General features: G+C 43.6%; 2 protein-coding genes across 4 annotated transcripts in view; one reads left to right on the top strand and one right to left on the bottom strand.

The window, feature by feature from the left end:
- CTNNA2 (catenin alpha 2) overlaps positions 1-26,264 on the bottom strand; it is a 562,131-nt gene that overhangs the window by 207,566 nt on the left and 328,301 nt on the right. The window lies entirely within an intron of this gene.
- Positions 8,066-11,129, top strand: LRRTM1 (leucine rich repeat transmembrane neuronal 1). Its single transcript, XM_079990942.1, has one exon. It carries the CDS (start codon positions 9,189-9,191, stop codon positions 10,755-10,757), a length of 1,569 nt encoding a protein of 522 aa, XP_079847068.1. The 5' UTR covers positions 8,066-9,188; the 3' UTR covers positions 10,758-11,129.

The raw sequence follows: 26,264 nt of genomic DNA, 5'->3' as shown, positions 1-26,264 counted from the left end.
TATTCTATAATGCCATGAAAATTTAACTGAAGGGTAGCTGAAACACGGTTTTAAATGAAAAAGGAGAAATACCTGCCATATTGAATCAGTACATTGATCTGTCAAGCCAAGTGTAGCATACCTTGCCCAGCAATGGTCCCTGGGTCCTCGGCAGGTGGCTTACCCAGCCTTGCTCTGTGGCAGGAGTATGAAACCTGTGGCCCTCCAAATGCTGCTTAACTACAATTCCCATCATATCATCATCTTGGGCTGGAACTGATGTGCTTTGGGGTTCAGCAATGTCTGTGAGGGCCACAGATCCCTCCCATCCTTAATATATGATATACCCTTTGGAGATACCACAGTCTGAATGATACACCTTCTCCATGGAAAATGAGTGTTCCAGCATTGAGCTATGATTGTACCCTTAAGAATGAAGGAGGGGAGTTTTAAAGAGATTGATATTAGGCAGGCACCTTTTTTGCATTGCTTTTGACCATATATATCTCGACTTTAGCATATAACTTAATTATATACATTTATTAAATTCTGTTGATATTTATCTATATCTTGATAATTTTATTAGGGTGGCTGTTTTAAAGTGTCCTTATTGCTATTTTTAATGAATTTTTTACACCATTTTATGCAAACCACTTTGCTTTTTTTTTTTTTTTACTCTGGTACATAAATCTTGTTAAAATAAATAAATATGGAACGTCTGAGATTCATCGGCAGCAATGCATCTTTCTGCTAAAAAAACTGTTGAGTTGGTTCTAAAACAAACACACAGATAAAACTCCTACGGAACAAGCCACACCTGTAAAAAAAACAACAACACTCTCCTCTTTTACATGATCATTAGAACTGGATAAGCCCTGTCCTATTTTGCATCTATGGGACGCAGGTGGCGCTGTGGGTTAAAGCCTCAGCGCCTAGGGCTTGCCGATCAAAAGGTCGGCAGGTTCGAATCCCTGCGGCGGGGTGCGCTCCCGCTGCTCGGTCCCAGCGCCTGCCAACCTAGCAGTTCGAAAGCACCTCCGGGTGCAAGTAGATAAATAGGGACCGCTTACCAGCGGGAAGGTAAACGGCGTTTCCGTGTGCGGCTCTGGCTCTGGCTCTGGCCAGAGCAGCGATGTCACGCTGGCCACGTGACCCAGAAGTGACTCCGGACAGCGCTGGCCCCTGGCCTCTTAAGTGAGATGGGCGCACAACCCCAGAGTCTGTCAAGACTGGCCCGTACGGGCAGGGGTACCTTTACCTTTTACCTATTTTGCATCTGGTCATACTGAAAGAGGAGAAACAGGCAAAACCTTTTTCTAATCAACAGTGGGTCCCATGTTGTAAGTAGCTCCCATGGTTAGCTTGAAGCTAGAGAACATGAATGTGAAGGTAACATTGTGCCAGTAAAACAGGATATCACAAATATGATGGAGGGAGCAATATATTAGTATAAGATAATTCAGAGAATAGTGTTTTTTTTTAAAAAAATATCAGTTACACCAGTGTTACCACTATGAATGTTTTTGGCTTATTCCTTTCCCACAAGTTTACTTAAATGGGTATTTTGCTGCCTAATTTTGCATATATTTAGTCACTTTCCTCTAAATACATGTATGCTGCTTACCATCTAACAGCTAAGTTTTAATAAAAGCTCATTTAAATCTGTTAATTTATACAAATCTGCCACTGGGTAGATTTAAATTTTTTGGGAAGCATGTGGGAGTGTAGTGTTTTAGCACTGATGAAAGCCTAAAGTGAGGGAAAGAATGAGGACACTTCCAGAATACTTTGATCAGAAACATGTTTCACTGCATATAGATATAGGTAAATATTGATATTGGTATTGATATAGCAAAGAGAGACTGAGGAAGTAATGTTTTGATTGGTTGGTTTAATAAGAATTCCTAATTAAGGGAGGGAATGACCTTTTTTCTGCACAAGAAAAGTTTAGCCAACTTGGGTGACCTGTGAATATTCCTCACCTAAAGAATTCCTGTATGGCACACCCCGTTCAATGTTGCAGGAAGGCAAACAATAACATAGCAATTTAATAAATTTATCTTTTTTTTTTTTTTATAAAGATTTTTATTAATTTCCAATTTTTTAACAAAAACAAAAGACAACAAAAAACAGACAAACAAAAAACTCATATTTTCATAACCTTATTTTCATAACCCTCTTTTCCCGGACTTCCCCATACCTTTCCCTTTTTGCATCCTTAATTTAGTACCCTCATTCAGCAACCTATCTTGCCCAATTTAAATATAAATTCATCCTCTTTCTCTATTCCACCCTAAATTTTAAACCCAATTATCGCTGCAATTCTACGTCTTCTTTTCCCTCAGCATTTTAACACTCCTCGGTTTTATAATAATTCTTAAGATACATCTTAAATTTCTTCCAATCTTCTTCCACAGTCTCTTTCTCTTGGTCGCGGATTCTGCCGGTCATTTCTGCCAGTCCCATAAAGTCAATCACTTTCGCCTGCCGTTCCTCCAGCGTGGGTAGCTCTTGTGTCTTCCAATACTTTGCTAGAAGAATCCTTGCTGCCGTAGTAGCGTACAAAAAGAAATTCTTGTCCTTCTTCGGCACCAACTGGCCGACCATACCCAAGAGAAATGCCTCTGGTTTCTTGTTAAAGGTGCACTTAAGCACTTTCTTAATTTCATTATAAATCATTTCCCAGAAGGCCTTAATCTTTGGGCAGGTCCACCAAAGGTGGAAAAAGGTACCCTCAGTCTCTTTACATTTCCAGCATTTGTTATTGGGCAAATGATAAATCTTCGCAAGCTTGACTGGGGTCATGTACCACCTATAAATCATTTTCATTATGTTTTCTCGTAAGGCATTGCATGCCGTAAATTTAATACCTGTGGTCCATAACTGCTCCCAGTCAGCAAACATAATGTCATGACCTATGTCCTGTGCCCATTTAACCATAGCAGACTTCACTGTCTCATCTATTGTATTCCACTTCAACAGCAAGTTGTACATTCTTGATAAATTCTTAGTATTGGGTTCTAACAATTCTGTTTCTAATTTCGATTTCTCCACCTGGAAACCAATTTTCCTGTCTTGTTTGAAAGCCTCCATTATTTGAAAATAATGGAGCCAATCTCGTACCTTGGACTTTATTTTCTCATAACTTTGTAATCTAAATTCACCACCTTCTTGTTCTAAAATCTCAGAATATTTCGGCCAATTGGTTGTCATATTAAGTTTCTTTACCTCCTTAGCCTCCATAGGTGAAAGCCACCTGGGAGTTCTGTTTTCCAATAAATCTTTATACCGTATCCATACATTATATAGTGCTTTCCAATTTAATAAATTTATCCACATGGGATTAATGTGTGGTACTGATGGAATTAATGTGTGTTTAGTCACTGAAGGACCTTGCTATGATATAGGATTGGATTTAATTGATCTCATCTTCCTCTGAGTTGTGCAATTACTTGTGCCATCCTCAAGACTGCAATAGGACATCAGGTGTGGAATCAGATGGGCAAAGGAAGGTATTGTAGGGAGAAAACATCTTCCTCGCAGTAATAAGGTGGAACTCCCAGAATCCTCCTGAAAAGCTTCTGGGTCAGATGTCAGGGACTGGCAGGTCTCTGAGGAATGTGTGGCAGAGTCAGGGCCCCCTGAAGCTAATCTAAGGGAAGGGGCTAATAGAAGGGGGGGAAATCTAAGCAGTCAGTGATGGAAGGAGGAGGTGCAGAACATGGCAGGAATGGAGGAAGAGACTGTTCTGGGGAGGAACAGGATGATGACTCCCCTCCGCCCCCTTCCCCACTGTCTCCAAGGATCAGGAGGGGCTTCAAGAGGCAGGCAGAGCAGCAACTTCCATGTAGAAGAAATCACAGGTTGTTTATGAAAGCCCCATCAGGCGAGGGTACTTAAGTTTGGATGGAGGCATGGTCCCACCATTGCTCCAGTAATCCAACTCAGGCAGAAGCCTGGGGAGGAGATACCAGCTACTTAGTCACCAAAACGGTGTGTGTGCTCAGTGCACCTGCAAGTGTGTGCTTTCTCAATAGAGAATTAAACCACAGTCTCTTTGTCCTCTTGGGCGAGGTGTGCTCAGGTCATGAAGTCATCTCACTGGTCTTACTTGCTATACACCACCAGTGTCTCAATTCTGTCATCAAGCTGGGTCCAACACCTAGGAGGTAGGATGCAACTGCTGCAAACCACTTGTAGCAGAATCTGTTTACTGAAAGTGCTACCATAAAGTAGCAGTATGGTGTGATCCTATCCCCCTTTGTTAAGAACTAAGCTCTACTGAATCCCATCGGGCTTGCTACCAGGTATGCAAAGGACTGCAGCCCAGGAATGGTTTCTGGAGGAAAGATGACACAGAAGATTGCTGATTTGTTACTACTTGGAATGCTGGGGAGAGAACAGCCTGTCTAGATAGAAATCCATAAAATTCTGTAAAATTTCTCCCAAAGTTACATGCTGCTGCTTTCTAAAATAGTGGGTACTGGAGGCTTTTAACTAGAACCAGCAAAGCAGGATAAGGAAGGGATGCAAACTCTTCCTCTACTGCCTTTCTCAAATACCACTGCTTTTTTCTATTCTAGTTCTCAGCAACTTTTTCTAGAAAAGATGCAGGTCTAGATGCTCGGGTTGCGAATATGATCTGTGCGGGGTGCATGTTCTCAACCCACAGCTGCACGTCTGCACATGCACGGGTTATGATTTGGCACTTCTGCGTATGCTCAAAGCACGATTTAGCACTTCTGCACATGCACGACTGCCGAAACCTGGAAGTAACCCGTTCCAGTACTTCCGGGTTTCAGCGGTCCATAACCCCCCCCAAAAAAATGCAACCCGAAGCTTCTGTAACCCAAGGTATGACTGTATCTAACACATGGCCTCCCGTCTCCCTTCCATCAGTTCCTAGTTACAGTTTCCAGTGGTTGCTTCTCCCCCCCCCAAAAAAAACCCCAAAATCGGGAGGGGGGGGAGTTCTACAGCACATCCTGTTCTGTGCAGGTCCTGAGATACATTTCTTCCATGTCTGTTAAATGACTGATTTCTTCTATGTCCCACAACTAGCACAAGTGAATTATACTTTTTAGAGACCACTTCTACAAAGAGTCCTTTGCATGGTTCTTCTCTTGTTCACAAGTCATCCCAAGGGAAGCAAAAATCCAGGTCACCCATGCGTATTCTTGTGCAGTTAGGAAACTAAGACCAGGGAGTAATGATCTGTTAAAAATATCCCATGAATTCATGGTTTAACAGGAATTTGGAAACCAGGTCTCTTTGTCATGGATGTTTTAGTTGTGATGCACTGCAGGAGGTTGGACTAGATGATCCTTGGGGTCCTTTCCAACTCTAGGATTCTATGGAAACCAACACTCTAGGCATTGCAGATTTCCAGCATTTTAATGATGCATAAACATGGTTTAGAGAATACACACAAAGATTGTTGTTGTTTTTCCTCTTCCACTTATTTTTTCTTGTTAGTTAAATTTGCTATTAAAAAATAAAATAAAAATATTAACATGGAAACCTGAGACTGTTGGCTCCCTTGGAAGCAATGGTGCCTGTTGAATGTTAGGACTAGCAGGGTGGAAGGTAGGGAGGCCAACAGTAGGGGAGCCAGAGCCACTGACAGGCAGAGGCAACTAATTCTAGTTTTGCCCCCATCCTTCCCTGTTACATTCTTGAAGGGCAACACTAGCCCAGAATACCTGAAGGAGCATCTCCACCCCCATCGTTCAGCCCGGACACTGAGGTCCAGCGCCGAGGGCCTTCTGGTGGTTCCCTCACTGTGAGAAGCAAAGTTACAGGGAGCCAGGCAGAGGGCCTTCTCTGTAGTGGCACCCACCCTGTGGAACGCCCTCCCATCAGATGTTTTAACATCTTTCTGCTGTTTACCACCACATGGACTCCAATGTTTTAGGGCAGCACATGTGCTTCAGTATAAGGCATCTTTTTATACTCCTAAGATTTTAGCCTTTGAGAGGCTGTGTCTTTTTCAGCTCATCTGAGCATTCCATATCTTTAAAGCAATCAGGTACTGAAATGTGCTAAAGAGCTTTTTGAAATAGTATTACTGATCACCACCACACACTGCTACCACCAGTTCTGAAACTTGCAGACAGATTTGCAGCGTCTCCATTTGCAGAGGACGGTCAAAATCTTTGAGCAGGAACTCAGGTTGACCACTTGACCCATTGAAGATATGCATTGCCAATGCCTTTCACATCCACTGTGACTTAAGCAACCTTCCATGTTTACCATGACTCACTCCTAGGATACAGAAAGTTGCCACCCAGTGCATCTGTGCAGCCTTTGGCAATCAATTTTACATCCTTTTGTCTGTCTGTCTGCCTGCCTTGCTCTCTACCAACTTCCATGCTGGTTTTGTATACATTGCTTCCACTGGGCAGGATCGGCAGCAATGGTCCAGCTGAGCAGAGAATAAAGAAATGGGAGGAGGAGTCTGAGTCTTCCTCACCTCCCCAAAAAGAGATACACCTGGGAGTCAGGCTTTGAATTTGCTTAAGTGCCCAGGTATGCATATTAAAATAAATGAGAAATGTTGAAAAGTGCAGACCGAACTTTGCAAATAATAAAGGCAAGCTTCGAACACACTGTGCCTGAATGCTTCTTCTCTCTACATTTTTGACATTATTTTTCATAGGTGATGTTTGGGAGGATTTTCCCGAAATGGCAATTCTAACTCATCTTCTTTCTTTCTTTTTTGTTCAGTGATGCATCACAGCAAATGCAAATTCAGGAGAAATCAAGATTTCAGTCAATATTAGCCAAAGGACAAGAAGAAGCCCACCATCTCAAAACCCTCCTCAAGGGAGCAGCTTTCAAACGAGCACCCCTTTTATTACCTGGCATGCCTATTTTATGCAACACCTCAATAAACACGTCAACTGTGCCAGGATCGAGAAATCAACTATCAAAATATTGAGGCGTGAACCACCTGCTCTGAAAGAACTGGCAACCAGCAGACTTTGGGGTATGTTGAAAAGTGGGGGAAATAGGGGAAAGATTGGCGAGTATTTCCCTGGCAACAGAGCAGTACTTGTTCCCCAAGTCACTAAAGGATGCAGAAAACGCCTGTCAACAATGGCCTTTTCCAAATCCAATGAAGGTCGAAAATTAGCAGGCAGGCAATTCTTAGTCTATCGAACAAAACAACAGCAGAGTCATTGAGGGCTGGGAGTCTAATCCTTCCAGCTTTACCCCCTTCACACACACACACACACACACACACACACACACACACACACACACGAAGTAAACTGCATGGTAGTTAGATTCCCAAATGCTTGCATCCAAAACGCACGCATCACGTTTCCGAATGCTGTAGCGTATAGCGCTGCAATTTTGTTTTGTCACAAAGATGTCATTAGCAAGAGCATATGCTAAACACCTAGATGCAGTAGGGTACGAAGCCCGAATAGTATTCCGTTCCCACATGAACCCAGTGATGGTTGCATGAGCCTCCTACCCGCCCCCCCCCCCTTCGCAAAAAGAAAGAAACGTTGCTCCAAAACAGGCGTCAAAATGAAAGAAGAAGGCAAAAAAGGAACGGGGTGTGCGCCACGCACGTTTCTCGCCCGCAGGAACAAAACGAGAAAAGAAAAAGGGGGGAAAGTCAGTGCCTCATCTCGAGCAACCAAATATCATCCAAATGTCGTAATTTGGACACATCTCTCCTGAAAGCCCCCCTCCCCTCCCCGCCTGACTCGTATGCGCTGGGACCCTTTGAACAAAGAGGAGCGGCTGGTGGGGAGAGGGAAAGGGGTCCCTGTTTTGGTCGCCTCCTTAAGAAATGCCTCGCCGCTGCAGCTGTCGATTGCGCGCGCGCGTGTGCATACGTGTGTGTGTGTTTGAGCAAAGGCGAGCGGAGCTTAAAGTATTTTCCATTTCATCAGAGAACATATATCCCTTTACTGGTTCACTAAAATGTTGGCTTTTTTTTTTTTTTTTAATGCCCACCCCTTTTCCCATTCGCCCCTGTCTGCTGCGAAGCGCGGCGCAGGCATACAATCGCCGAGAGCTCACGACGCTCAGTGAGCGCTCGGTGCCTCTGCGTGCTGTAGCTACATACTGCTTCTGCTGGAAGGAAGGGATCCTGGGCTGCCGCTCTCGCTCTCTGATCTTAAGCATCTCCGAACCAGCAAGGCGAACCAGCAATGGGGAATAAAGCCATCTTTATGCCGCCGGTCCGGTCAGGGAAGGAATGGTAAAGCTGCATCAGAGGAGTCAATAAAAAACAAAACAAAAACAAAAAAAATTTGGTGCTTGCCGCCGCCCGCGTCTGCAAGGATGGACATGAAAGGGAATGTCAAATCCTGGGAAGCCGTTAAGTAAAGAGGTTTTGTTTTTTGGGGGTTTTTTTGGAAGGGGTTTCTCTCTCTTTTTCCCCCCTTTCATTTTTTTCTCCTTGCCCTCCCCCTCCTCTCTCTCCCTCCCCACGTCACAGTATTAACCGCAGAGGAAGGGAGGGAAGAAAAGAAAAAAAAAAGAACAGAGGGGGAGAGAAGGGAGAGGGGGGATAAGGCAAGGAAGGAAGGAAGGAAGATCAAGCCTTATGCCCATACTTCTGAAACTTGAAGGTCCTGGGAGTCAGCTTAAAAATCAGGGAGGAGAGTGGAGAGGAGGGGAGAGAAGCTAGCTGGACTTGCCTCTCGCCCTTTGAGACGGAGCAAAGTGAGACATTGTGAGCCTGCCAGCCTCACAGAACGCTGAAAGAGACAGAATTTGTAGCAACAGAGAGCTCTTTTGGAGCCTTGCATATAATTAAGTCCAAACACAAAGGAAGCCGCTGAATGGAGGTTGTCACTCTCTGGAAAAGGGTGGGTAAGGCACTTTTTAATTTCATTCTTTCGTGAAGAGAGAGATCTTTTTTTTTTCTTTTTTCTTTCTAAAAGAATTGTTCTTTTCTATGCCGCGGCAGCTAAAATGGACAAGACCCCTTGTACCTTTTGAATGCCTCTCTGAACTTTAATGCTGTACAGATTTTTGCATGCTGTTTTGTTTTGTTCTTTTTTAAAAACAGGGCAAAAGCCCCGTAAGTGAAATCTTTGGCCCCCATGGTTCTCTTGTTTTTGCCTCGCCCCCACCCCCTCGCCCCCTGTTTTACATACAATATGATGCAGAATTCGTAAAGGGAACTGTCGGACAAAAGATTCAATGGACATTCTCAAGCGCATTTGGGGATATTCTCGCTAATGGATTTCCTTCTTATTGGTGTCTGTTTAAACTGGCTGCTGAGGAAGCCCCCAGGGTTGATCCTGTGCACACTGGGTCTCTTTTTCAAAATGCTTCCAGCCGTGAATAGTGGGTGTCCGCAGCTCTGCCGGTGCGAGGGGAGGCTCTTCTACTGCGAGTCCCTGAATCTCACAGAGATGCCGCACAACCTGTCGGGCGTGATGGGCTTGTCGTTGCGGTACAACAGCCTTTCCGAGCTGCCTGATGGACAGTTCACAGGGTTAATGCAACTCACGTGGCTATATCTGGATCACAATCACATTTGCTCAGTGGAGGAAAATGCCTTTGAAAAGCTGCGGCGAGTTAAGGAGCTCACCCTGAGTTCCAACAAAATCACACAACTGCCCAACACCACCTTCCGGCCCATGCCCAACTTGCGCAGTGTGGATTTATCCTACAACAACCTGCAGGCTCTGGAGCCGAACCTGTTTCACGGCTTGCGGAAGCTGACGACGTTGCACATGCGGTCCAACGCCATCAAGTTTGTGCCTGTCCGAATATTCCAAGACTGCCGCAGCCTGAAGTTTCTGGACATAGGATACAATCAGTTGAAAAGCCTGGCTCGAAACTCTTTTGCAGGCTTGTTCAAACTCACTGAGTTGCACCTGGAGCACAATGACTTGGTGAAAGTGAACTTGGCCCATTTCCCCAGGCTCATCTCCTTGCACTCCCTCTGCTTACGCAGGAATAAAGTCACTATCGTGGTGAATTCCTTGGACTGGACATGGAAATTAGAGAAACTGGACCTCTCAGGCAACGAGATTGAATACATGGAGCCTCATGTTTTTGAAAGTGTACCTCAACTCCAGTCCCTGCAGCTGGATTCCAACCGGCTCACCTACATCCACCCGAGGATCCTAAACTCCTGGAAGTCCCTCGTGAGCATCAGCCTTTCTGCAAATGTCTGGGATTGTGGACGTAACATTTGCGCCTTGGCCTCTTGGCTGAGCAACTTCAAAGGCCGCTACGACAGCAACCTCCTCTGTGCCACCCCTGAATACACACAGGGTGAGGATGTCTTAGATGCAGTATATGCTTTTCACTTATGCGAAGATGCAACGGATCCAACGATGGACATTAACCTCCTGTCTGCTGTAGCAAACAACAGTGACCAAACATTCAGCTACAGCCCTGCCACAATGAACTACGATGTGCAGGATATCGAAGGGGATAGAACGACAAATGCCATCACGGTAACTATGCCCAACGAGAACACCGAGAATGCTGTTCAGATCCACAAGGTGGTCACAGGGACCATGGCCCTCATCTTCTCGTTCCTCATAGTAGTTTTGGTGTTGTACGTTTCATGGAAGTGTTTCCCTGCCAGCCTTAGGCAACTGAGACAGTGTTTTGTGACACAGCGCAGGAAGCAAAAACAAAAACAAACCATGCATCAAATGGCTGCTATGTCAGCCCAGGAGTATTACGTTGATTACAAACCCAACCACATTGAAGGTGCTCTGGTGATCATTAATGAGTATGGATCCTGTACTTGCCACCAGCAGCCAGCAAGGGAATGTGAGGTGTGATTTAATTCTTTTCCAGTGGGGGATTTAACACAGTGTGTGCAACCAAATAGCAGTGGGCAAATTAAAGGACAGTTGGAGGGTTGACGTTTGCTTACCAATGCCCTTCTTTGCTGAAATTGTTTAAAAAAATAAAAAGAGGAGCTGTCCCAAAAAAAGAGAGACTTGATATTTTAGCTTTATTGTGGCTTAAAACCTTCAAGACATTCAACTTTCAAAAAGAAATAAGATATTTCACATTAACAGCTCTCTTTACAGATCTGTCAATATTCAGAAAAAAAAATCAGAGTGTAAAAAAGTACCAATTATTGATTTTTTTTTGTAAAACTACAACAAAAATATGTTTAAAATAAAAGCAAAATAGCATTTACAGTTTTTACAGACTGGTGTACGTTACCTGGATTGTGTATATGGAAATATATGGGGGGGGGCAGAAAGAGAGAGAAAGAGAGAAAGAGAGAGAGGAGTGAGGGAGGGAGCATGGATTTTATCTCTCTTGCCCATGTAGCTGTTTAAAGTAAGCCAAAAAGAAACACACATTTGAATTAATTTGATGGGTTCATGGTGCGAAAATTATTGGGTACTTGTGGCTGGTTGTACCATGATGTGGTTTGTGAATTTGAATACAGGGCACTGGAAATTATTTTCTCCTCCTTATTATGCTACCTGTAAAACCTATATATAGTCTCCAAGGGGCTGGTCTGAATGGAAAAGTGGATGATCCAGTAGCTGCTGTGTCACTCTGTCAACACTGCAGAGGGCTTAAAAACACACCTTCCCTGTAAGTTGCTTTAAGAGCCTCACAAAAAAAAATGCAGCCTCTCTGTCCTTCTCTGTCTTTCTGCCTGTCTGTCTCTCCCATTGGGGATCAAAATGGACCCCATCACAATATTCCAATTGGTGGGATACGGTAGGGCAAAACAGCAACAGAAAGCCTGCTCCAACTTGCCATTTTGACCTCTTCCTCTGAGGACTCAAAGACTTATATCAGGTCTCCCACTATCTCCCCCAAAATTAACTGTTTTATGTGGTAGCCCCCCAAAAAAGTAAGGGGAACTATTCCATCCATGCTCCACAGAGCAAGGAGAGAGAGAAAGAGAGAGAGAGAGAGAGAGAAAGAGAGAGAGAGAGAGAGAGAGATTCATTTGTAGTGGCAAAAGCTCTGTGCATGTGGCTCAGGAGTAAAATCCTCAGAATAACGCACCAAAGGTATCTTTGCATACAGAATGGTTAGAAAATGCCTCTGGTTGCAACAGCGAGACCATAGAAGAAGAAAAAGTGGGGGCAGGGGGAGGTAGCCCATCCCTAGGTGGCCTCATTAGTCAATGTGTGTGTGTGTGTGTGTGTGTGTGTGAGAGAGAGAGAGAGAGAGAGAGAGAGAGATCACACATTTTGCATCTCTGGCTCATTGCTTGAGTGGATGTCATTAAGTACAATCAGCAAAACTTGCCATCAAAGCCACTTGCTGGTTTTCTTTCAGTGCCCCTCTTAAAAAATGGCTGCATTATGTTAGCCCCCTCCCTCATGTTTTTTAAAAACCTGCCACCCCCTAGGCTATGGCCAAATCTACCAAGTGCACTTTCAGAACAGTATGCAGGCCTACACACCAGACCTGTGGAATTCCCCCCTCCGTAAAATGCAAAATCAGGCAAGTGCATATTTCTCTCATCATAATCAGATAGTTTATCATAGAAACGAAGAAAGGTTCCCCCCACCCCCACAAACAACACATGCTTTGCCTATTTTTCATGAGTGGCAGAGACAGAAGCAAATGCCACAGTGGTATCTTACATTTAATTATCTCAAAATGTCACTGCTTTGAAGCAAATAGATGTAGGAAGGAGATAGCTAACACCTGCTTGAAAATGCAATAAATAAATAAAAGTGTGGAGTGGAGGAGGGGGCTAGAGGTCCATAACATGCATACAAGGTGTGAGTTCAGCTAGACTCCCCCTCCCAACCCCCCAAACCCCTCCCAACATAGCAGTTCCTTCTCCTGGCAGGGAAATAGACAATGTTTACTCTATCTGGCCAACTCCTGAACCACTGATAAAGCACAACCTAAATTGAATTACAGAGCCCCAAGCGATAAATAGGGCTGCTTTAAGTTAGGAGAGGGCACATTCTTCCCTGCAAAGCCCAATGCCACACTGAATGTACATGTCCCAAACCCTGTTAGACTTCAGTTAAAGGTTCTGGCATTTGCAGAATGGCTAGAGGCAGCCTCCTACTGGAGCAAAGGTGGCATAGTTAAGAACAACACATATTTTGTGCAATGCTGAGTTAAGAGGAAATCATGCAGATTCCTCTCAATCATGATAACCTTTTCGGGCACTTTGCTTGGTGAATATCTGGAGAATGTAGCTTTCAAAAACTCCATAAATCTGTACAAAGCTATCAGCAGTGCCTTCATGTGAAAATATATATTTAGATGCTTTATTCAAAGAGGTATGACGAGAAATACTCAAGTGGAACTGCTATATATAAGTGATAGCAATACAATCCTTGCCAATAATGGGCAGCTCTCCTTGACTCCTGTTGCTACATGGATAGATTGTTGGGGGTGGCAAGACATATGCATGAATTTTCATGGATGTGTATGGTTGTTTAGAATTGCATGACTTTGCTTTAAGGTTACAGGGTGTGCAAGATTGCACTTAGAGACTCTGAAAGAACTTGATCAGGAATTGGCTGTGTTTCCAGGTGTGCAGAAGATGAGCAGACAGAAAAGCTGGCAGACAGGCAGGGGAGAAGAACTAGTAGCAGCACCAATGGGCAGAAATGAGCAAAGATGTCTGGCCACTTCCTATGGTTGCAATTTTAAACCAGGTGCTGCAAGATTTTATTTGATTTCAGAGTCATGCTTTGGAAGTCCATTCCCTTTGCTGCTACTTTACCAGCACAAGCCAATACCATAATGTATTAGGAGTCTAGTTCTGAAAGGCAAAGTGCATGCTGTTGTCAAAATTTTGCATAAAAAAACCATTGCAGTGTCAATTGCTTTTAGATGTTTCACCAAAAGTGGTGGGAAATGGGTAAAGTAAAAGAAGGAGAATAAGCAGAACAGGACACATGGGAAATCCCAACACATGGGGCAAATGAAGAAGTAACCCAGTAACAAACCCCCGCCAAAAAAACAACAACAACCAATCCACACCCTAGTACTCCATGGGATACTTTCAAGACAATGAAAAGTTATCACAAGAAATGAATTAATAATTGCAGGCCCAAAGGGCAAACATTGATTTCCTGCAATCCAAATCAGATTGCAGTCATTCCCACCTTTCCAGGCAGCTGTCAGAGATCTGATTAAACACCACTGCATTTAGAGTGCATGTGTAACAGCAGCAACAGGAGAGAGAGCTCTGACCGGAGCTCTTTCTAATTCCCACACTGAACTAACTGACCACAGTATCAAAAGCATCTGTTTGCTTTCACCAATTAAACTGGCGATGAGACAGGCAGACAAGCAGGCACCCCCCCCCCCAAATTTAAACCCTGCCTCACAGGAGGTTTTCTGGTACAAACATCAATCCTGTTGGCAAGTGTCTTTTCTACACACATACACACCTACACAAGCGCATACAGTCATGATTTTGGGCACCCCAACAGTACAGAGTTTTGAATGCACATTCGGAATGATTTATCTTCCTCCAGGTCTCCCTCTTCTGTAGTATGAAAGGGGAAGAATTTGCAAAATCAGTGCCAAGGTGCCACTTTCCATATATGTTTTGCATCTAGAAAATGTGGAGGACCTGTGAGCCACTGACTTGAGTGCTTGCAGAGGTCTCGGTGGGAAGCCTGCTGTGCACTGTATGTGCAGCAATCTCTGCCTTCCCCATTGTGGACGAAGGAGGGGAGCTCAATTGCCAGATGAAAGGCAGAAACCTGTAAATATATTCCCCAGATTGTGAGATCCTGCTCAGGGAAGGAGGGCAAGCAATCCCACCAGCTCAGAGAGGGAAACAGAGGTTGCTTCGGAGAGGGACACATAGAACGTGCTCCTTCACTGCCTTCCTGCCCCTGAGAGGAAAGGGATGCTGAACAAAGCCCCACTTATACCAAATGCCTAGATTGTCAGAACTGGGAGCAACATGACTTAGAGGGTGCATAGCTGGGACAGAAATGTATTCAATGGGAGAAAAGGAAGGAAGAAATCAGTGAAGCTGAGTGAGTATGAGTACGTGTGTGTGTGTGTGTGTGTGTGCGTGTGTGTGTGTGTGTGTGTGTTTTTCTCTCTCTCTCTCTCCTCTCCCCCCCCCCCAAAGTATAGAGGTACATAGGAAACAACACTGAGGTGCTGAATCTGAAGAGTATGGGTTGACACCTTCTTGACAGGGGTGTGTGGTGTTTTTTTGGGGGAGGAGAGGATGCGTCTTAGGGAAGTGGCAGAGGAGAAAGGGTTTGCAGAAAGTGTAAGTAAAGATGAAAGGGCAACACAATACAAAAATTGCACATGTCTTTTGCAAGAAAGATTAGAAGGCATTAGGATGTAATGAGGTTGGGGATGCTTTGAAAGGGTATTTTGTTATCTTTTACAGAGTATGTTTGTTCTTGGAGGTATGGAAGTGTAGTAGAAGAGGAGTAGGGAGAGTCATAGGTACACAGCTAATGTAACACTACAAAAATAAATCAATCAAACTGTCTCAGCTTCTTCCGCGGAACTCCAGCAATTGTGGTCACTGGAGTTTCTCCTGTGGAATATCACCACCACCAGACCATCACGCGAAGCAGCAATTATCAGGGGATCACCAAGGGGAAACTCTGGCATAAATAAAAATGGTTATGTTGCCTGCCCACCCCCCACATTTCCTGCAAGGAGGGGAAGAGACAAAACTCTCTTCCTCTTCAAGGTGTCTGCAGACTTACTTCCCAGAGCACATTCTCTCCCTGCTCTTGCCAGCAAAACCAGCCATGGTGCACTTAGTTTGAACCAGCTGCAGGGTCCCGCCCCACAATGAGTTTCTAGAGAGCTCGGTACAGATAACAGAGGAGTGTTCCTAATACTTCTAAAATATGACAGCTCTAAATTAGGGACGCTTAAAAAAAAGAACCAAGGAGCAAATGGAAACCATAAAAATATCAGCACATTAAAGAAATTATTGTGACAGGCATGGCTTCTTCTTCTTCTTGTTGTTGTTGTTACCAGCCATAATAGGATTTTTTTTTCCTATTTCTAACCTCTATCCCTTCTCTCTGTAGAGTACCAGGCTTGTTATTTATTATTTAGTTGTTGTTGAAAACCAGCTATTTCTATGGATGGTGGAGGGAATCACTCAAAATATATTGAAACCCAGGCTGCAGAATAACAGATCTCCCATTGTATCATCAGGCCCTGGACTCAGGCACACTCTAAGCACCAGTGGCGTGTGGTCAGTGGACTAGGGGGATTAGGTAGTCCGAAAGCCCTCCCACCACCTCCCCAAACCCTGCCCCGACCCCAGCATCCTGTCAGAGGTCTGGCGTCTCCTCCCCAAAGTCCAGGAAGCTTCTGCTTGGCTTAGGGAGGGAGGCACGTAATGTTCATATTGCCCCCTCCTCCAAAAAAAATGCCCTCACAAGCTGGAGTCTCTGGACCTAACTGTTCCCCTATGGAAAATTTCACGGCATGCCACTGCTTAGGACAGGGGTTAGCAAACTTTTTCAGCAGGGGGCCAGTCCACTGTCCCTCAGATCTTGTGGGGGACCGCACTATATATATTTTCTGGGGGGGGGGAATGAATGAATTCCTATGCCCCACAAATAACCCAAAGATGCATTTTAAATAAAAGCACACATTCTACTCATGTAAAAACACACGGATTCCCGGACCATCCGCGGGCTGGATTTAGAAGGTGATTGGGCTGGATCTGGCCCCCGGGCCTTAGTTTGCCTACCCATGGCTTAGGACCAGCTTTCTTAAGCCAATGCAATGGCAGCCACATACCCATTGGGGTTCTTTTTTACTTCCCTCTCACAGATGATTGGTCAACAAGCCACAAGATTGCTTATTACACATTCTCGTCCTGACCATATGCATATACCAGTCTCATGCGAAGACACCCAAGGCTCCAGCCCGAAAGAGCTATATATACACACTCATTTTTCTTAAGCCTGCATTAATTCATTGCTTCATTTTGTCAGTTCTCTTTTGCTGGTGTTTTGGAGAAAGCCAGCAATCTAAAGGTTAATATTTCAAATAATTCCCCTGTGTGTAGCCAGTGTGTAGCTGGGGCATCTCCTTATTCCAGACAAGTATTTGGAGTGACTGGTTTGGTTGTTGTTTTTTAAAAAAAATAATACTAATAAAATAAAATAGAAAATAAATCAAAATCTGCCCAAAGGTACATTTGCTGCAGCATAGGCACCTGGTGGTGGGAAGGAGAGGAGACAATGCCCCGTGGTCAGAAAAATAGCCTGGAAAAGAGCTAAATTAAACTATACAATATTCTGGCAAGGCAAAAGGGGGGGGGGATGCAATTTGGTGGGTGGGTGAGAGAAACCCACATGAACGCAGAAGAACACTGTGATTTTATTTTATTTTTAAATGGGACTGTGTCTGGCTTTATAATGAATGCATTTGTTGTGAAACCTGGTGAGCATCTCCAAGCTGCATGCAATTTCTTCCTCTCTCCTTTATTAAGAACATCATGCCATTTTTGGTATTCAAGAACACACACGCTCCCTTTCCTCGCAGTTAAGCCACTTCCCCCACCTCCCCGCTCTTGTTCTCTAGTATTGATCATCCATAACACTCTAATTTTCAAGGGGAGGGAAAAGGAAAGAGGAGATGTGATTTTCTTTTCTCTCCCTTTAATTTCTTTTTGATAAATAATGAAAGGCGAAGTATCAAAAAGAGAAACGAGAGGTAGGGTATGAATTAGCTTAATGTGATCCAATGCAGAAGGAAGGAAGGAAGGAAGGAAGGAAGGAAGGAAGGAAGGAAGGAGGAAGGAAGGAACTCCAGCCCGCCCTAGTGCCCTTAAGAACCACTGATCCTAATGAGAAGGGCTATGTTCTTAAATTCCCTCTCTACAAAACCAAAAAGGAATATAAGAGCTTGAGATGGGGTAGATTACACCCCTTACGATGTGTGCATGGTCACTAGCTAAGGTGGGTAGGAAAGTGCACACACCCCCCCCGAAATGTGCTATTAATAGTACTATAATAGCATAATTAACGTCTTAAGAGAGCCAGAGTATTCCAGGAACTTGGGCTGAAGCAAGATTGGCCACTGAATTCACAGTTCTATTTTGGGAGCTTTCAACAAGGTGCCTCTTTCTCTCTCCCCCCCCCCTTCAGTGCTGCTTCAGGGAACTTCCAAACAGGGGCCCAAGCATTTGCCATTCTGTAGAGGAAAAAGAGGGCACCACTGTCTTGCCCAGGGAACTGAGCGGTGCTGCTTCCCTCTCGCCACGCTGCCCTCTGGAGGTGACAATGGAACTGCACTGGAAGTGGGGAGACTCGCACCTGGTTCCACACTTACCCTTCCTGTTCTGCGGCAATGGCAGTGCTTGCCCTCACAGCGCAGCACATACACGGCTGGCTGGACGGTGGTGTGACATCATCTCATTACGTGAGCCCTGACTATACAGTGCAGGTCAAGACAAAAGGGAATCAGGTGAGGCACAGAGAAGTGGCACACTTTGTCTATTTATTAATTAATTAATTAATTAATTAAAATCTTCAAAAGGGTGTGTGAAAAAGTGCCCCCCCCGATGATATTTTGTACTCCTCCAGACCTTCCCTTCTTTTCCTAAAAAAAAAAAAAAACAGCACTGCCACAGTTAAGACAGTAAGTTGTGACACAGGGAGTTTTTAATTCAAATTACATCTCCATCATAAACACGTTTGGTGGTCTACATGCAGTAGAAGCAATTCTCTCTCTGCCTCAGCACCTCTCCTATGTCTGCAGAATGGGGATAGTAATGCTGGCATACAGTCAAATGCAGGACTGCTGCCACACTTCTTGGCTAATTAAGGCTGGATCTAGACCCATCAGAGAAGCGTTTCAGTTTAAAGCGTTGTAAATTTAAACAGGGGAAACAGGTAGAGAAAAATTAGACTCCACGTCGCCATCTGGTGGCACAACATTATATCGCACATGCAACACAATAAATCCCTTTTTCTTTACCAGTCTAGCTGAGTCCTAAGAGTTTTAGTCAATCAACTAATCAATTATTTTTTCACAGATTTCATGTATTGCAGAAGGCACTGCCTCGGAGTCTGCATTCTTCCAGCATATATGTTGCATACAGGGTTGTGCAAAGTCCCACCCCTCCAGCCATGCTAACTTCTCCCCAATGAAAGTGGGGAACATTACAAAGATCTGAAGCAAAATGCAATGTCAGTTGCAACAGGTTGGTAACCAGCTGAGTGTGTTATCTAACCTTCCCCCTTCCCCTCTTAATGAAGATGGCACAGTATTAAATTATGCTTGACTGATGTCATTACTGGGTAAGCACACAGTCCCCCTTGTTTACATATTTTGCCCTTCTGTGCTCATTTTCAAGACGTGCTGTTCTGTTCTTTCTCACCCCCCTCCTGCAAACAGGCAAGCTGTGTAACTGCAGAGTTTAATGACAGAAGACCTCAAATTGTTTTCTCAATAAAGTCCCTGACAAGAAATATACATGTGTGTATTAAGCTGGTAGAGAAAGGGCTTATCCAATTAAGCTCTTCAGCCTCATTGGAACAATTCTGTGCTCCTTCTGCTCTAATGGTTACTAAGGGAGGCAGTGGAGGGGGGAAGGAGTCTAAGAAAGAAGCTTCTTAGTAGATATAGAGCTTTGATTGGGCACATTTTTAAAAAAAGAGGCAATGGGGAAAATTGGTGTTGAGCTTTATCCATTTATATAGTTTTCCCATCCTCTCTGCAATCTTCAAATTAGTGTTTCTAACAGTCTACCCAATTTTTTACACTGATCAACCAATAGTTGTGTAGCGACTGGGAGACCAAGGTTTAATACTTTTAAAAGATGCATCACCCATGAAACTCAAGTAGAATTGATGTCTAATCATCTCTCCTACATAAAACAGTCATGTGACACTGGTCAGAAGGAATGCGGTTCCTCCCAAATACAGTGATGGGAGGAGTTATAGCTACAATTATCTAAAAGTTATAGTTAGAACATTTTAATTATCTAAATGTTACAGTTGGAAAACATCTGGCAACCCCTAGCCTGTGGTCTGTATCTTGACTTGCTTCCCCAAACAAGACAGTAGCTGCTCTTATGTCCAAGTAAGAGCAAAGTCTTTATTAAGGCAGAATAACAGGTCAGCCTCAGTAGCAGTTATTACAGTGCCAGAACTCCCACAAATGATTGGTAGGGGGAAGGGAGGCTAGTCTAGTGGTGAAGCCAAGGTTCATGAGTTGGGGATCCCGAGAACAAGATATTCAAGATGGCACAAGAGCAGAGAAGTCTCTCTAGCAACAGGCCCACATCCATCAAGCTTTGAAGTAAAGGTAGGTGCAGATTCTCCAAATGAGAATCTCTATTTCTGCATGAGTGGCTGGCCTGAAAAAAAGGGGCACTGTGTCTGCATGGACACTTCTCCTTCCTTCTCTGGAGGTGGCACCTGATTTTGGGAGAGAGTGTCAAACCTGCTTCCCTACTGCTCAGGACCTGCTTGGCCATCCCATCAGAGCCCTTCCTAGATTCCGGCAACTCTCTGTTACTATCAGGAAGGGAGGGAGACAGAAGTCATGCTTCCACACTAGAACTTGATGGGAACATATAGAAGGAAAGCCTTCTCTGTATTCCAGCCTTCCGATCCTCCTTCAGAATCTGCCACCCGAGAGCTGAGCCTGAAGACATTGAGGGAGTCATGACAGACTACACCCAACTTTCACAGTTCCCAGCTTCTTCCCTCACCTCTATGGACTTTTTCCTAGGCTGAGGATCAGGTCCATATTGAGAAAGCTGGAAATGAATGAGGGGACATCTTTGCAAGCTGCCTGCCTGTGTCATCTAAGAAGGAGAAGATGGAAGGAGAACAAAAATCTGGTAGCAATTGAAGGCTGAATGAAATACGAATGGAGAGAAGAGGAGGACAGAGACAGAGAAGAGAAAAGAGAGAGAAGGAAGGGGCAACTACTGATATGGGGGAAAGTATCTAGAGCTGCATAAAAATGCACCCCCTTGGCCTCAAGAAAGGTTGCTCACTTCTCTATGACATCAATCTTTGGTCTGATCAATAAGGGCATTCTCTTTAGATCACAAAATTTGTTTCATGGCCAAGCAGGAATTTAAATGCATTTCTCCACCAGCTACCTGAGGTTAAGAGATAATTATTTACAGAAGGCTGCCTGCTGAGACCTCACCGGAACATAGATTAGAACACAGAGCCTCAAGAAATGCTCTACGAAATGTTCTATGTGTGTGTATGTGCATAAAAAAATCATTTCAGTCACTGCCATTTCTATGATTCACATCAACAGCTCGTGTTTGTGCAGAACCAGAGCTAAATTGTCCTCTCTGGAGAAAACCTGATTGTGTCTGTGCTTCAGCACTTTAACTGACAGTCTGGCTTGCTAAGAAAGCAGCATTTAAAAAAGAATTTAATAACAATGTTTTTACACTTGGAGATTATTATTTTTTAAAGACTAAACTCAGCTTACTACAAAAGTTTATCCTGATGGAAAATGTGCTTCCCCAGTCCAGACCATTTCCCAAAGCAATTTTCCAACAGCAAACATACATTTGTGGCCGCTGCCAAGGGGGTTTCAGTCCCCTGTGCTAAAGAGGTCGCTGAATACTGAATGTTTGCTCCACTTTCATGTAAATGTTATAACAGCTTTGGATGCCATTTCCCTTGGCTTTTCTGCCTCAGTTGTCTCTGTGCAAAGTCTTAAGCTACAAGGCGGAAGCCTTTTTAACTCCAGCCTTTAAATCAACAGTTACAACCAAAAGGGAGATTTCACCAGTTCAAATTCTACAATGTTATGTTGCCAACAGTGCTCTCATTAACAAGTGGTGATAACCCAATTAACTACAGAAGATTTTGGCAGGCACTTGACATGTATGGAAGCCACAAGCGCAAACTAGCTGTTATTCCAAATGTGTGCCCACTTCTCAAAAGACCAGCTACAAGTCTAAATCTCTGGTAGAACATCTCCAGGTCAAGATTATGAAGTTCTGTTTCCGCTAGGGATGAAGGAAGGCTCACCTGGTGTCTTCCTTGCATATCTTTAGGTGCCAGGCAAAAAATAATAAATAAATAAATCACTATAACCAGCCGTTTGGCTGATTGAACATTCTATGCTCAATAAACACCAGGCATAATCTGTGTAAGATTTTTGCAAACAAATTAAGATTGAAAGTTCAATAAACAGGTTGTCTGGAGTAATCTGAATAATATCTGATTCCTATTTAAAAATACCATGAGGGCTGCTTTGATGGATCAGACCGATGACTCACCTAATCACGTATTCCATTTCAAATGACCACCTGCTAAATGCCTTTGGGGAACCTGCCTGCAGAGCATGGTGATGATAGCTACTGTGAGTTATTGAACCTCAACACCTGGTATTCAGATGTTTACTGCTTCTATATGGACCTTCCACTTAGCTAAACATTTGCATTATCACGTTGATTAGCTTCACTATTTTACCATCCAAGGTTCCTATATTGAATCTTCGGGGAGTTATTATAAACACCAACATTTATCCAGTGTCTTCCTGTGACAGAAGCAAGTATATAAAGGATTTAACTCACGCCGTGACATACAAAACATACAAACACAATCACTAAAGTAAACATTTAAAATAGTATATTCTGGCTGACTGGCAGGTCTCAACCAGAATGCCAATTAGGAATTGGATTGCAAAAATAAAAAGGGCATGTCTTCTAGAGTCCAATCAACACAGGTGTATGAGCAAGATCCTCCAAGTATGTTCACCATCAATTTTAGTTTAGGTAAAACTCAGAGATGGTCTGGAGATGTGTGTGTATGCACATAAACACAAGAGTAATGTTCCTAATCCTCTGAAAATTATTTCTGCTTCCTTTGCAATCCCTGCTGATGTTTTGCTTGGACATTCCTCTCAAAATACACCTCACGTACTATGCAAGGCACACACACACGCAATGAACTCCCATTGCAGGTTATATGAACACTTTCCCTTTTAATGCTTTGTATATGTTTAGCCCAATCTGTCATTAATTTGTATCAGCAAAGAATGAGGAGTGTCTGCATGCAGAGAGAGTATTTTTTTCATCTTTGTTTCTGCACGGCACATGGTCCTTTGCTTGAAGGAAAACTGGCCATAAATAGGCAATAAATATAAACCAAAATGATACTGGGAATGGTAGTTTTGTGAACACTTCCTCACAGAAGTAGGGTTCCTTGGTGAATGAATGTGTATGTGGAGATGGTAATAAGGTGTACTTTTAAGTTTCTAACATAGTCATATCTAGAGATTTATGTATAGATAGAACTGTATGATTTAAAAGGACCCAATGGAAAATCCCAACCAGCCCCTTGCCCTGAAGCAGGATATCCTGCACCTGGAACATTCTAAAACTCTTGTCCAATTATTTATTGAGAACCTCCAGGGAAATACATTCTCTCGGACTCCACAAGTAGCTGAACTCCTCTTAAAATAATAATAAAAAGGTCTTTCTATCATGTAAACCAAATGCAGTTCAGAGGAAAATAGAAATGTAGGAAGCTGACATTATATAGAAATCAGCCTCTTATACTGACTTGCAGGGCTCTCCAGAATCTCAGGTGGGTCTTTTCCATCCCTACCTGGAGATACAAGGATCAGAGGTGCTGGAACCTTTGACATTCAAATCATGTACTCATTCACTGAGCTATGGCCAATATTTTCCCCTGTTTTCCCTGTGGACAGGGAAAATACTCTTAAATCTTTGCAAATATGTGTAAATCTGGGCCAGTCAATGTGGTGCCCCCTCCAGATGTTACTGAACTACAACTTTCATAATCTCTGACCCAGAAGTGAGTTCCACAACATCTGGAGGGCACCATATTGGTCACTCTTACTGTAAAGTGTCAACATGCTGCCCTCCTGTCTCAAGCTTTTCCAACAGGATCTGAATTCTAAAATGTTTGTCATGTCTCATCCTGACCCTGGCCACCATTTCCATGAAGCAAGTTGCATTCTTTTCCACAGCCTTTCATCTGCTCCCATAATGAGTTTGATCACATTAATAGCAGGCACACCATTCTTCTCCTCACAATTGACAGGCCAAAATCATGTTGGACTTTCTGTAATTCAGATCAGAAGCATCGCTCCATTCTTGCAGCTGTGGGGAGTGATAAGGAAGCCTGGTATAAGATGATACTCCATCTTCTATCAAGGCATTTTGGATAAATACACTATAGCAGGGACCCTAACCATCCTGTGGGTCTGCTCTAGGGGTAGACCTCCAGATGTTGTCAGTCTCCAACAACTCCCATCAACTCCAGCCAGCATGCCAATAGTTAATAATAATAATAATAATAATAATAATAATAACAACAACAACAACAACAACAACAACAACAACAATAATTTATTATTTATACCCCACCCATCTGGCTGAGTTTCCTGGCTTCCAATCAAGTGTTAAAAACAATACAGCATTAAATATTAAAAACTTCCCTAAACAGGGCTGCCTTCAGATGTCTTTTAAAAAGAAGATAGCTGCTTATTTCCTTGACATCTGAAGGGAGGGCGTTCCACAGGGCGGGCGCCACTACCAAGAAGGCTCTCTGTCTGGTTCCCTGTAACCTCACTTCTCGCAATGAAGGAACCGCCAGAAGGCTCTCGGTGCTGATGGGAGAGGCATTGCAGCAACATCTGGAAAGCTACAGGTTTCGTTTTATGAGTTCCCCTGTTACAAGAGGCCGGCTAAATTCTCTCCCAGAGAATTAACCGTGACGATTAAGTTCTGAATGTGGTTGGGTAGTTTTCTTTTATATAGAATCATAACGCCTAGTGTTGTCAGGGACACAGTCATCCAGGAGAGCGGTGCGGGGAGATATATTAAGTGTCAACAAGTTATCAGATGAAATACAGAAATTCTGAACGACATGGATGAAACTGCAGAGCTTTTCTTCTTCTTTTAAAAATAAACTACTCTCCCACGGAGCAATCCTGCCGTCTAATAAACTTCATCACTATAACAGAAGAAAGGGGGGAAACCCATAAAACTAGACCTTAATCGATATAGTTTATTTTATTTTGGATGTTTATGCCATGTGTTTGTAAAGGTAAAAGGAATCATGCTATTCTAGTAATACAAATATAGGGGGGGGGGTTAAATAACTACCTAAGCCTTCATAGTATGAACCTCCTGATGACTTTATACTATCCCTAGCATCTCAATTAAGTATCCTAAGACTATAAGTTGGATCAGCAACCTTTTCGCCTCCAGAGGTTGCATGCAGTTGTGTGTCGTTGCTCACAGGCCACATGCCCATGCTGAGTGCGTGCAATGATGGTGATGGGCATGACCACTGGCATGTGGGCACACACTAATACATGCACACACTTGCACACATTTAGGTTGCATTGACCTCCACTCCCCAGCAATCCTGATGTTCAAAACACAATGCTCCTAGCAGCACATGTTAGCAGCACATATGTCAGCTGAATCAGAACCACTGGGAAGCAGGGGGACTTGGTGCACCCACCCCTCAGCAATCCTGATGCTGCCTCAGTTCCTCTCCCTGTGCTCCTTAGCAGCATGAGGAAAGCCGTCCTTTCATCACCACCCATCAGATGGTCACTGTTCCCTTTGTTTTATTTCAGTTTTGTTTGCAGTGCCCATGACTGCATTGTTCTGCTTTGGAGACTGTGGATGAATGAAAAGAATATATAAAGGACCTATATATTTGGGGTTCCCATGAAGGAATCCCTCAAAATGAGCTTTTGAAACAGTAGAAAGAGTCACAGTAATGATGAGCGGTGATGACAGAGAGGCAAAATGTCTGTGAGAAGGCAGCCTATAAGGTTAAGTGTGGAAGGCCGAAAAGTCAATTCTGCGTTTTAATGACAGAACAGCTGACTTTTAAAGTGGGACCTTCTTCCTGACCTCCAACAAGTCAGAAGAGAGAGGCCAAAGATACATCTCTGAGAAGTGATAAAGATAGGTCCAAGCTGGTGGCGAAATAAGAGTGCTAAGGAATCTGTCAGTGCATTTAGCACATAATGGGTGGAATTCAACATTACCTTATTACAAATGTTCCCTCTGTGCAAGCATTGCAGCTTGCCAGATGGAACAATCACCCCTTTCCTCCCTCCATGTGCTGTTCTGGGCATTCTCTCAAACCCCACAGAGCTAATTTTATGGGGGCAGGGCACACGGGGAGGGAAAAGGGAAGATCCACTATACAAGCAGAAGGCCTTGCATAGAATTTCTGCTGATGGGGCAAATTAGGTGAATCCCGTCCAATAAGTTGAATTATTTATGGGTTTTAATTCAATCACTGAACTAATTATAAATTAAGTAAAGGTATAAGAATGACAATCTACAATTTTCAGTCTTTTCAGTCCTGGGACCCAGATATAGGGCCGAAATA

The sequence above is a fragment of the Podarcis cretensis genome (genome assembly GCF_951804945.1).
Source record: "Podarcis cretensis genome assembly, chromosome: 9".
NCBI classification, from domain to species: domain Eukaryota; kingdom Metazoa; phylum Chordata; class Lepidosauria; order Squamata; family Lacertidae; genus Podarcis; species Podarcis cretensis.
Note: the sequence above shows the minus strand (reverse complement) of the source record. Positions and strands in the feature narration are given on the sequence as shown.

What these genes read in the sequence shown, in the direction of transcription:
- LRRTM1 (XM_079990942.1), top strand. Translation starts at nt 9,189, where the DNA reads ATGGATTTCCTTCTTATTGGTGTCTGTTTAAACTGGCTGCTGAGGAAG.